At 34.0% G+C, this 12,267-nt stretch overlaps 1 protein-coding gene across 1 annotated transcript; it reads left to right on the top strand.

Moving 5' to 3' along the window:
- Positions 1 to 546: 546 nt before the first annotated feature.
- Positions 547 to 11,680, top strand: LOC114324136 (MLO-like protein 4). Its single transcript, XM_028271882.2, has 15 exons — positions 547 to 869; positions 993 to 1,050; positions 1,441 to 1,670; positions 3,462 to 3,578; positions 3,673 to 3,733; positions 3,862 to 3,968; positions 5,365 to 5,439; positions 7,426 to 7,511; positions 9,090 to 9,139; positions 9,434 to 9,474; positions 9,605 to 9,781; positions 9,914 to 9,949; positions 10,955 to 11,022; positions 11,113 to 11,173; positions 11,248 to 11,680. Exons 1-15 carry the CDS (start codon positions 750 to 752, stop codon positions 11,635 to 11,637), a joined length of 1,677 nt encoding a protein of 558 aa, XP_028127683.2. The 5' UTR covers positions 547 to 749; the 3' UTR covers positions 11,638 to 11,680.
- The last annotated feature ends 587 nt before the right edge of the window (positions 11,681 to 12,267 follow it).

Here is a 12,267-nt window from a genome sequence, read left to right as displayed (position 1 = left end):
TTTCATTTAACTGAAATCGCTATTAGAAATAGCGTTTTTTCTGGCAAATTTTTTTTGTTAAAATCGCTATTAGAAATAGCGTTTTTTTGGCAACAAAATTTGAACTGAAATCGCTATTAGAAATAGCGTCGCTATTAGCAATAACGTTTTTTTGGCAACAAAATTTTGTGTAAAAAGAGCTGTTAAGAACAACGTTTTTATTGGGAAAAAAATTAACGCTAGAAGCGCTATTCGTAACAGCGACTTCTTAATCAAAGTCGCTATTTGTAATAGCGATTTTCCTGTTCATCTATTTTTGCGCTCCTAACAGTAAAAGCGCGAATAGTAATGACGCTTTAACTTAGTTTTAGAATTCCGTCATAAGTTGCCTAATTTTAAAAATACAATGTAAAAAAAGGCTTATATTGGGAAAAGCCTCAATAACAACAGGCACCTGGTGGTGGTGGGCAATGGAGGGGGCCAATGTGTTGAATCACCTCGTAACAGCCCATGCTGCCAATGCCATGCATGTTTGTTTTTAATAACTGGGGTTGCTTGCTTCCTCCATTTCTCTATTTGCTCTCTCTCTCATCAATACTGGGTCTCTCTCTGTCTCTCTCTCTCTCTCTCTGCATCATAAACCCCATTAACACCTCAACGATCGAAGCACAACAACAACCATTGTGCATTCAAGTTCCCACAATCAAGATCACAACTTCTTCTTCTTCTTCTTCTTCTTCTTCTTCTTCAAGGGTTCTTCTGAATCGAAAATGGCGAAAGAGGGAGGTCGATCTTTGGCCGAAACCCCCACTTGGGCCGTAGCAACGGTCGTCTCTGTCATGGTCGGTCTTGGGTTCTTCGTTCATGCCTCGCTCAAACAGTTTGGAAAGGTTCTAAAAAAAAAACCCCATTTTATACATACGTATATGTATATATATACACTCTGACATTTATGTGTTTTGCAATTTTTTTTTTTTTAAATTTATTGCTCTCTTCTCTTCTCTTTGTAATAGTGGATGGCTAGGACTAAGAGGAAAGCTCTTCTTGCTGCTCTGGACAAGATCAAGGAAGGTGAGGTGTTGGGGTTTTTTAGATGGGTTTTTGTTTTTATTCTCTGTTTTTTTATTCATCATTCTGATTTTTGTTTCCATTTTTTTTGGGTGTGTTGGGGTTTTAGAGATGGGTTTTTGTTTATTCTCTGTTTTATTAATTCATCACTCTGATTTTGGTCCTATTTTTTATTTTTTGGGGTATTGTGTTGTGGTATTGGGGTTGTTTCTATTTTTTGGGTGAGTTGAGGTTTCAGAGATGGGTTTTTGTTTTTTTCTTTGTTTTTTATTCATCACTCTGATTTTGTTTCTGTATTTTTTTGGTGTTGGGGTCTTTGAGATGGTTTTTGTTTTTTATTCATTATTCTGATTTTGTGCTGTTATATTTTTGGTTATCTCTACCTTTTGGCAGAGCTAATGCTTTTTGGACTTATGTCATTGCTAATGGGTCATTGGATCATTTTTGTCGCCAAGATTTGCGTTAAATCATCGGCCCTGAGCAGCCGGTTCTATCCATGTGTAGCAGACTCTAATGTTTTGGAGAGACTGTCTCTGCAACACCTTACAATTTCAAGTCCTAATTATGTAAACTATTCAGTTTTTCGCGAGCAGGTCAACAAGCAGAGAAATTTTTGTCCCGAGGTACCTGCCAGTGTATTTCAATTAAACTTCTATGTACATTGTGTCTTCAGTTAGATAACTTCAGTTCATTTCCTAGTACCTTTTATAATTGAGACCACTAGCAATCTCAACAAGAAAAATGCTTTTATTGATTCAAAATCAATTCAATAGTTCTAAAACCAAGCACTATATAGAGTTTTTCTTCCAAAGTATATTTGATTCTGAGCCTGTAAGTGGAAGAGTGGAGTCTAACTTTGTGAATGGCCTGGGCAAATTAGCTCTCAGAGCCATCTAATTCTATTAATGTTTAAGCTAGGACATGTAAATGTATGGTTGATTGTAACACACGGGGTTGGAAAGAATCAAGATGTTCAGAAACAGTGAACAGCTTGAGCTCAATCTCGAGCTTGGCTAGTTTAAAGCTTGTTTGAGCTCAGCTCATTTGCTAAATTAATCAAATCAAGCCAAATTTTAGGTTTGTTTAGTAATTAAGTCAAGCTCAAGTAGACTTAAGTTCAGCTCAAATAAATACGCTCTTTAACAGAAGGATATAATTTTTTTTTAAAGTTAATATTATATCAAATATATTAATTAATTTTATTTCTTTGTTTACTGATATTTCAATGATGTTTAGTAGTTGAGTAAATTCACATATTTGATTGATGAAATTTATTAATAATATGAGCATTCTTTTTATATTTTGCTCATAATCTTCTCTCTTTTTCTCTTTATGTGCATGTTAATTTAAGTTTGATTTTTCTTTTCAAGCTTGAGCTCGGGCCGTTTATGTGATCGGGTTGAGCTCAAGTTTCTCAATTATTGGACAAGCCCAACTCAAGCTCAATTTTTTAGGCTCGACCTGAGCTCTGCTTGAGCATGACTAAGTTTCAGTGAGACGAGCTTGAACACCCAAAGCTCAACTTGGCTCGTTTGCGACCCTAAATAAACAAGATACCGGTGTTACTTATGGAATTTCTTGATGCACTGTATAATTTGGAAAACTAATACAGAATACAGGTTGAATAAAATGTTTCCAGTGTATGTGCTTTCTCTCTGTTATTTTTAGATTGACTGTAATCTTAAGGTATCTGAATTGATTGACCACATTTGGAGTCAATCGGTTCTCAACTGAAGTACTAATTTTTAAATGTTTAGTAATTTATTTTCATGTTATGATCTTGTATTATGACGTGTGTTATGAAATTAAAAATATTTGTTGAATAGCTTGATATACATTGTTTGGTCTATTTCCTACTAGCCTGAGTTTTTGGGACAATTGGTGACTTAACAGTATTAAAGACAATGTTGGTCCTAACTGCTTTGGAGTGGTATGAGAGATAGAGGCAGCCATAAGTGTTGTGAATCGTGATGAAGGATTTTGGTGACAAGAGGCAATGGCTATTGAGAACAACATATCAAAAGGCAAAAGCCCTTTGAGATATTGGTAGAAGCTTTTAGAATTTTAGATGTTAAAGTGATAGGGAATATCATAATCAACTGTTTCCTGCCAGAATGTAGCTTTTCAAAGAATGATATGTTCTGGAGTACAATAGTAGAAGTGCTTCTTCATTTCATGCAAGTACGCAGACTGTCTTTACCATCATAAATTTATTTACTTTTTCATCACTCCTTAATTATTGTGAACACTTTTAATCACTTCTTAATTGATGTGAAAGCTTTTAATCACTTCTTAATTGTTGTGAATGCTTTTAATCACTTCCAAAGAAAATACAGATCATTTGAATTTGTTGGGTTAATTATTTATCATATATGGCTTCACTATAGCAGCTTCAACATCTGTTATCTGTCCAGGGCCGTGAATCATTCGCTTCATATGAAAGTCTTGAGCAGCTTCACCGTTTCTTGTTTGTTCTTGGTGTTACCCATGTATCATATAGCTTTTTTGCCATTGCCCTTGCCATGATCAAAGTCAGTATTTCTTCTTCAAAATGTATCATCTTTCTGTATCTTTGGAACTTATCTTCTCAAGAGAACCCTAAGATTTTTCTTCTTGTACATGCAGATTTATAGCTGGAGAACATGGGAAAATCAAGTGAAGTCGATGGCTCCACAGGAACTACAAGGTGCAAAAAGTTTTATAGGGGTGATTTTGTTCTTCTCTTTTCTAAAGTACCATTTATCTTTTAAGAGTTTAGTTCAGATGTTCTTCATTAGAAAATTTCTATCTTGCCATATTGAAATTTTAATCTAGGTTCCCCGCAATCTGCCTCAAACCACACAAAAATGAGGCGTCTATCAACTTTCATTTTTCATCACACATCCCATCCGTGGAGCCAGCATAGAGTTCTTGTTTGGCTGGTAATGCACCTTTTTAAATTCTTGTGTCTTTGCGATGTTAAAATGGGACATTTTTTTTGTTATTTATGTATTCAATTGGGAAATGAATTTGCTGGCATACTACTAAACATCCTAAAAACGTGAAAATGCAGCTCAAGTAATGATTAGCTGAGGGTCTTACTTGAACATGCTTCCAGTTGCTTTGGGGTGGTAAAATGAATATGAAGCCTAAAAAAAAGTTGTAGTTGCTGAAAGACAACCTAGGGCATTCAATATGAAAGGATAAAAAGGGCTTCTTGTTGTAAATATGATCATATTTCTTGAGAAGGAAAAGTAAACGCATTTTGTTAGGTATTGATGGTCACAAATGGTTTAGATGATTAGATAAGAAAGATTAGTGTACCATGCAGATAAAATCATCAAAAAATAACTAGGATATGGTTTGTGGTTCCCTTGAATTTGAATGGCTCCATAGGCTTGTTAGATAAAATTTAAATAAAGAATTTTATCTTCTTGAATAGAACCCTGGGGGAAAGTAGGTAAATTCTCCACATTTTTTGATGCGTATGTACTTTCCAGTTTTCTTGGAATTACAGAATTCAATATCCATGTGGAGTAAATAGTTACTAATAGTGTCTTCTATCTGATAAGTTCAACCTGGAGTAGTTCTTTATGAGAGCCATCACTTTACTCAGTTAAGCAACCATCTTTAAATTAAGACATTAGACTTTACTAGGCAACTCATTCCCATTTCCCAGTCGAAGTCCTTGAGAAACTTCTAGGAGATGGCAATATTTCTGTTTTACAACTCGGTATTGTGGAGGAGTATTTACACAAGTTATGGCTTAAGAAAATTGTATGGTAAAAACAGAAAAAAGCAAGCAATATTATAACAACAGGCATGAAGGATGATTCCCTTTCTGGCTTGATCAACAAAGTATACCTTCCTTAGAATGTTAGTAAACCTAGATCGATTCTAACTCTTCATGGTTCGATGATGCATATTATTTTTACATTGAAATGCTATATATTAAGTGAATGGTACAATAAATTCAAGACGATGGCCAAATATCCATTCAAGGCTTCAATTGTAGGATTCTATTATTTAGTTCAGAATAATTCACTCTGTTTCTTTTATTTTCTAGAGTAGAAACATTTCTTGAATCAGATGACAACCAATGACACGGAGTCTTGACCTTGCACACGTGTATGTGTACATTGTCATCACATTTTTTTATTTAGATTATGTGCTTTTACATTCAATTTAAATTGTTTCACAACCATTTAGTTTTGTACTAATGAACTCTTTAATTATATTGCTTTTATCACTTGGTTTTTGGTACTCTTGGTTGCTGTTTATAGTTCTCATTTTGCCAAGTGAGTTCAGAATTCAAACTCAAGCTATTTCAGTGTACAGCTTTGTTTCAGCCGCCAGTTTTGGAGTTCCATTAATCGAGCTGACTACATGGCCTTGCGCTTGGGCTTCATTACTGTAAGCATATTTAAATGGATCCTTCCCACCTATGTATTTTCATTGTGGACCATCAGAACTGGTTGATCAAATGCAGATTGCTGTATAGAAGTTTTGGGTTAAGTCATGGAATCGTGTGTTCACAGTTCTTCAACATAAGCTCACAGCATAGTGTTTTTATCTAATCATGGGATCAATTTTGGGGGACTATGACTTGAAACACACACAACTGAACCCCGTAGGATGAATAATTATAAAGGTTTGTTGTAGTTGTGGACAAGCAACAAAATTTTTTTGGCATGTTGTCCCAGTTAGCTTGGAAACAGAAACATTTAAGAAACATAATGTAATTATGGAAATGACAGAATTGGAAACATATGAAAATATTTGACTGAAGTCTATATAAATGCTTATACATTTCAATAATTAAATAATTGAACTGGCCTATACATATCTTTGCATTGCATGAAGGGAAGAAGTGTACAATATGGAAGTGAACTCAAGGGGAATCAAGAATAGTTGAATTAATGTCAAACAAATTAATCTTACCATGAACAAGTGTATGCTATTCTAAGTGTGCATAAGGTTCCAACCAAGTGAGGTTTTGCAAAATTATGAAAAATAACAAAAATAACGATATTAATAATAAACAAAGATCAAAAGGATTCCAAGGTGTACGATCCTTCGGGAAAATAATGTTAAACTTTCTTTTACTTCTATTTTTTTAAAGAGTTTAAGGTTCAATAAAGGTCCATGAATATTAGAATCTTATAACAAAAGGTTAGTTAGGGTATGGGTTTCCATGTTAAGAGAAAACATAAAAAATGTACATTGTAGTAGTATTAAGGATGACAAAGAAAAAGAAAAGGAAGTAGTACTTACAGTAACAAAAAAGAGAATAAGTGATTTAATGATGTAGTGAAACTACACTGCAAAGAGGTTGTGCGAAATAAATAAATTAGCAGTTTCTTTAAATTAGCAACTAAGGCTGGAACAGTGTGCTAAGAAGAGATCCCAACATTGCATATTTGTTTTAAGTTGAAAAGTCTGCCTTGTCCATATTTTCATTCATGTTTGTAAGATATTACAACCTTTGATATCATCTAATGCACCTACATTCAGTAGACAACTATAGCATTAAATGCAGTAACTAGCAAGTTACCAGACATATAGTTAGAAGTCTTCTACTATGACTTGTTGACCATATTAAGTTGACTCAAACTCCTGCTTCCTAACTTCCGTAATTACTGATTACCTAATAATACTTCAAGTCCCCCAAGTAAGAACAATTTTCATTTAACTAAAATAGATAAATAGAAATGACCATTACTAAATATTCCTAATAAGTGTTGAAATGGCCAATTGTTTCAGTGTTTCAGTTGAAACATAAAAATTTTGATATTCCACTAACTAATGTTTTGTGTTGGTTTCCTGCGGAATAACTTTTCATCTATTTTGATGGAAGAGAAATGAAATTTTGTTCCTAGGTTGTGGAAGGAAGAGTTGCTTTTAGCAATTCTAATATAAATGAGGAAAAAGATTGAGACCCACAATTTTACCCACAATGACATGGCAAGTTATGCGTTAACTTTTCATTTGCCACAAACTTGACCATGTAAGGCCCAAGTTCCTTGCCATTTCATTGTGGGTGAATTGTGGGATTTAAATTATGGGTCTCTAGCATTTCTCAATAAACGATCAATATCCCTTCTAAAAACTCACATTTGTGAAAAGATTAGATTCTCTTATAATTTTCACTTGATGTTTCATGGTGCAAAAAGAAAGGGTGATGAAGTTATTTACTTATTTATTTTTAATTGGCAAATAATGTCAAAGGTTACGTCTGCACCTAATCTACCCTTACAGATCCAATGGGGACTAAACCAGGTGTATTTTTTTATACTGGCAAGTGAAGTTTATAATATGAAAATTCATATAACATTAACAACACCTACCTAAAGATTCAATAATTGCAAACCTTTTTCTTCTTTGGTCTTCTCTTTGCAGACTCATCAACTACCATTGTCATATGATTTTCATAATTATATGCTTCGAAGCATGGAGGAAGAATTTTGTGATATTGTTGGCATCAGGTACTACTATTTTCTCTACTTTGGTGGTTGGAGTTGCCTTCAGATTATCTCTTAATGCATCTGCATATCTTATTTACTTGTAAGGTTGACTTCACATTCTGGATGCTAAATATTTGCGGTTGGCAGAGTCTCTGACAAATTTGCAGCTTCTGGATAAAATGTACTAAATCTTTTATGGGTTTTTGGAGCTAGTTCAACCAAATATAAATGATAATTTTTCTGGGGAGACTGTTAAATGCATTAAATTACGGTATACAAAGTGGATGGTGTTGGCCTTATTTTGAAAATTAGTGAATTGATCAAGTGATATCATATTACATTTACATATGAGATGATAAGAGTAGGATATGGTTTAAATGTTTCCTCTTTGGCCCCATTGGAAGTAATTGTAAATGGAAAACCTTTTGCAGTGAAAAATGTATCCCTCTCTTATAGAACCTTCTTAATTTGATAAATAGGTATGTATTGTTTGACATGTAGTTTACTAGTATTCTTTAGCTTCATTCATCCCATTCTAGGAAGTACAGACACAGGACACAGTGATTTTAAAAAAATGGAGACATGGGCATGGCAAAAAAAAATTATTTTTTTATATATTTTTATTTGCTATGTAAATTAATATTATAACCACAAACAGTCAAAAACAAAACTAACACTAATTCAATATAATAATAATAATAAAATAATAATAAATCCACTCTTAAGTTAACTCTTATCGTTTATGTCTCTTTTATGGATGATCTATTAATTATTTAAATCTAAGAAAAAAATAATAAACATTCAATATCTATCAAAAACAAATTAATTAAATAACGTGTCTGTTCCGTGTCCCCATGTCTAAGTCTAACACCGCTATGGCACCTGTTTTGAAGTGTTGGTGCTTCATAGATCCCATTCTAATTCTGTAAAAAAAATTATCATAGAGTTTTCCCCCTTTATGAATGAGTTGTCCTAGGTAATGCTAATGGTCAAAATGGGTTACCGCTTGGTGAGCAATTTCAGTTTTTTGTTCACTTCTGTTTGATTTTACTAGGATTAAACTATCTTGACGCTGCTTATTTTAGTCTTTGAGTATCAAAGTGTTTCTGATTTATCTAAGTTGACTTTTGCCCTTACTTTATTATCATTGAAAGAATTTAGGCTTAGCAAATATCATGAATCATGCGGGCAATTGCTATTTGCCCAATTATTTCATTTATTGTTGAAAATGATGCACTTTTAATTCTTGATCTAAACCTCTACTTTGTCTTTTGTTAGTTCTTGTGGTGGTCACAACTCTATGATGCACATCTTTTATAACAGTTTTCTTTCTTATTATGTATGGAGGTTAAGACATTATTCTTGATAGTTTTTCTCCTTTTTCTTGTTCTATTTTGGGTTGGATTTTGTTTTTTGTATAAATGATTAGCTATGAAGTACTACGCATCTATGAGAGACATTTTCGCTATTTGTTTATGATGTAGTCTGACTTTAATATAAACACATTAAATGTTTGGTAAAACAGCTATGAATGTTATGAATGTGGATAGTACTCTCTCAGCAGAGCATATGACAGACAACTCGCACTTCTTTTTGCAGTGTGCCTCTCTGGATTTTTGCCATATTATGTGTTTTCTTGGGGTTTCATGGTAATTTCTATGCACCTGACTTTTCTTCATGTAAAGCTAAGGACAGAACAGCTTTCATATGGTCTCGCGCAAACTTGACAATCTGATGGTGGTTGTTATTTCCTGTAATGGCTTTATATATTATGATTGAGTTCTGCACAAAATCATATGTGCACAAACAAGGCATTGAAGTTCTATGGGATGTCCAAATGTGTCCTTCGTTTTAGTTGTCAAAGCTCCATATTCTTTAAATTGTTTATGCCTTCTTTTTATTGAGGCTACTTTCTTTGGCATGAATTGCACGGCCTTGTTCAGGAACTAATCTTTACTTTTGGCTTTCATTTCTTCCAGCCACTGTAAGTCCTTACTGCTTGATTTTGTTGCATTTGTCTTCTTGATCTCCCAGAGTCACAGTGCCTTAATTTTACTCACTTTCTTTATTTTATTTTCTTATAAAATACCCTTAAAAAAAATGTATATGAAAAGTTGATCCTGGTGATTGGTACTAAGCTGCATCGCATAGTGGTAAAGTTGGCTGTTGAAATCATGGATACATGTCCACAGACAGGAGGAGTTCATCATCACATTAAACTGAGGGATGAACTCTTCTGGTTTGGGAGTCCAAGGCTTCTACTTCGGTTCATCCAATTTATATCATTCCAGGCGAGTCAATTTACTTTTGAAATCCTATCTTGAAATGCCAACTTGGAGAGAAAATAATTAAGAAGAAAAAAAAAAGAAAGAATCTTTCATCTGACTAGTTAACTTTTTTTGTTTTTGACATTTGATTTGCAGAATGCGTTCGAGATGGCAATGTTTGTCTGGTCATTGGTAAGAACTTGTTACAATGGTTTTACTATGTAACTGTTCATATAATATTTGCTTGTTGTTTAGGCATGCTAACTGAAATGTAAGGTATATTCCACTGTGGGCCTTGTTTGATTGGCCGGACTAAAGCGTAGGATTGGGATTACAAAAACTTGGGATTCATATTCCAACATTTGATTGAAATTTTCTGTTCGGATTAGATTTCCAGTGGACAAATCCCACAAAAACGTGGGATACTCAGTACCGAGGTTTGGTGTTCACAATCCTTTGCTAATCTACCGGATTATTGATCCTCTCACTATTAGTCCTTCCAATGAAAAAGACCTATAATTAGAGGCAGTTCACGTGATAATTACAGAGGTAGATGTAAAAACAGACTCAAGGAAATGGACCTCTAACTTTTGTGTGCCAACCAACAGTTCATTTGGCAAATAGGACGAGAATAAATTTAATCCAAGGCAGCTTTTGTTGATTTGATAAGCATAATTGAAAACTACCTCTGAACTTCTTCTTTTTCTGGATTAGGGAGGGGAGGGAAAACATTTATGTTGGAATAATGTTTTACCTGAAAATTACTTAATTTAAGATGAATTTCATACTATGATCCACATTTAGACAAGGTTCAGTAGGTATATTAGATGGCATAATAATATCTAGGGAAATGCTAGGATATGCACCCCCTTAAAGGTGCATACCATATGCACCTTAGTATGTAATTTTTTTATTTTTTTTTGGGTAAATGTTGCAATATTTTTTGTAAATTTTATGCAATCTTCTAGTAGTGTTTCGACAATTTGTGATTTTGGAAGGGAAGATATTGTATGATACAAAAATTTGTGATACAGTTGCATATTTTTATGGTAATGATGTTATGTTTTTTCATTGAAATGTTAATATTACAAGAAAAAGCATTGCTACAACTGAAGAGACCATTGGTGTTTTTACTTTCAAGTGGCACTATTTGTTTTAGTACTTAATATCTGGTGCTAACTATAGTTTTGTTTACAGTGGGAAACTAATCAACCCTCATGTTTCATGGAGAATCGTAGCTTCATTGTGGTCCGGTTAACATTTGGGTATATCATCGTGACATATTGAATTCAATCTTTGCCATCAAAAAATTTTATGCTTTGCTTTAATTCAATTGTAGCTGTTGATTTATTCAGGCTTGTCTCTCAGTTCTGGTGTAGCTTCATCACATTTCCACTCTATGTTATCGTCACACAGGTGGGTGACTTCATATAACTCTCTCTCTCTCTCTCTCTCTCTCTCTCTCTCATTGACCAGTTATTTTGTTGCAGATGGGTTCAAAGTTCAAGAAATCCATAGTTTCTGAAAGTGTTAGAAGATCACTTCATGGATGGCAAAGAAGGGTAAAGTCGAGGCACGTTGGTCCGTCTTTTGCCCTCTCTAAGGAGAAAAAATCAACCACATCGTTGGATTCTGTGCAAGATGAGATAGACAGAGTTGATAGTGTTCCCTCGATCATAGGTTGCGAAGATACCTCGGGCTCAATCCAACATGTCTCTATAGTGCAGGACTCTGAAATTTCACTTAGTGATGAGAAACACGATCCACTTTGTATGGGTCCTTCTTATGATAGTTATGATGATGACTCCAGTGATGAATCTGATGACTGTAATGGCATTAATGACGCCAAAGATCGTTCACGTCTTCTTCAACTACCTTAAAGCTAATTTATATGTTTCAATTTTCAATTTTCTACCTATAAAATCTCTTCTTGCTGGAGATCTCCGAGTTGTGATTCATATTTATTCAATGGTCTTGATTCTTTGTTTTGCTTGTGAGGATAGGATTGAGTAGATAGCTTCACACACTGGATTTAACTAAGTCAAGATGCGGTTTGGACCGATTGAGGATGTAGATTTGCATTGAGTTCTCATGTTTACTAATCATGCTGGATGAAGTTATCCAGCCCCGACTCCATGGAAGGCTCCAAATGATTTTATGGCATGATATTATTAAGTCATCAATTGTTCCAATAGCTTAACTTGCTAGGAAATGAGTTTAACAATGTATATTAAACTATTTATGTAACAGATATTTCTGATTTCGTTCTATTGTGAATGTCCTCCCTGCAACTGACATGAGGACACTGTGGAGTGAATTTTCTTGGTGATGTTATGAGGTCAATATACTACTATTTACCTTTTTTTTTATTTTTTAAATTATAAAATTTGTATTAGAAAAAGTGTCAAGCGAGTTGGGTGATGACAGAAATTATTCAACGTTTTTGAAGTGAATTTATGTGATGCTTCAATTAATAAATGGTATGAACCACCATTATGTCATCAACACTG

The sequence above is a fragment of the Camellia sinensis genome, chromosome 4 (assembly GCF_055761805.1).
Source record: "Camellia sinensis isolate YWXY chromosome 4, ASM5576180v1, whole genome shotgun sequence".
Taxonomy (NCBI): Eukaryota; Viridiplantae; Streptophyta; class Magnoliopsida; order Ericales; family Theaceae; genus Camellia; species Camellia sinensis.
This window is presented reverse-complemented; position numbering and strand designations above follow the sequence as displayed.

Excerpts from the sequence above, each read along its gene's own strand:
- LOC114324136 (XM_028271882.2), top strand. The coding sequence starts at position 750 with ATGGCGAAAGAGGGAGGTCGATCTTTGGCCGAAACCCCCACTTGGGCC. Across the intron at positions 5,440-7,425 it reads TGCGCTTGGGCTTCATTACT|ACTCATCAACTACCATTGTC; the intron begins GTAAGCATATTT and ends TTCTCTTTGCAG. Across the intron at positions 9,140-9,433 it reads TGTTTTCTTGGGGTTTCATG|GAACTAATCTTTACTTTTGG; the intron begins GTAATTTCTATG and ends GGCCTTGTTCAG.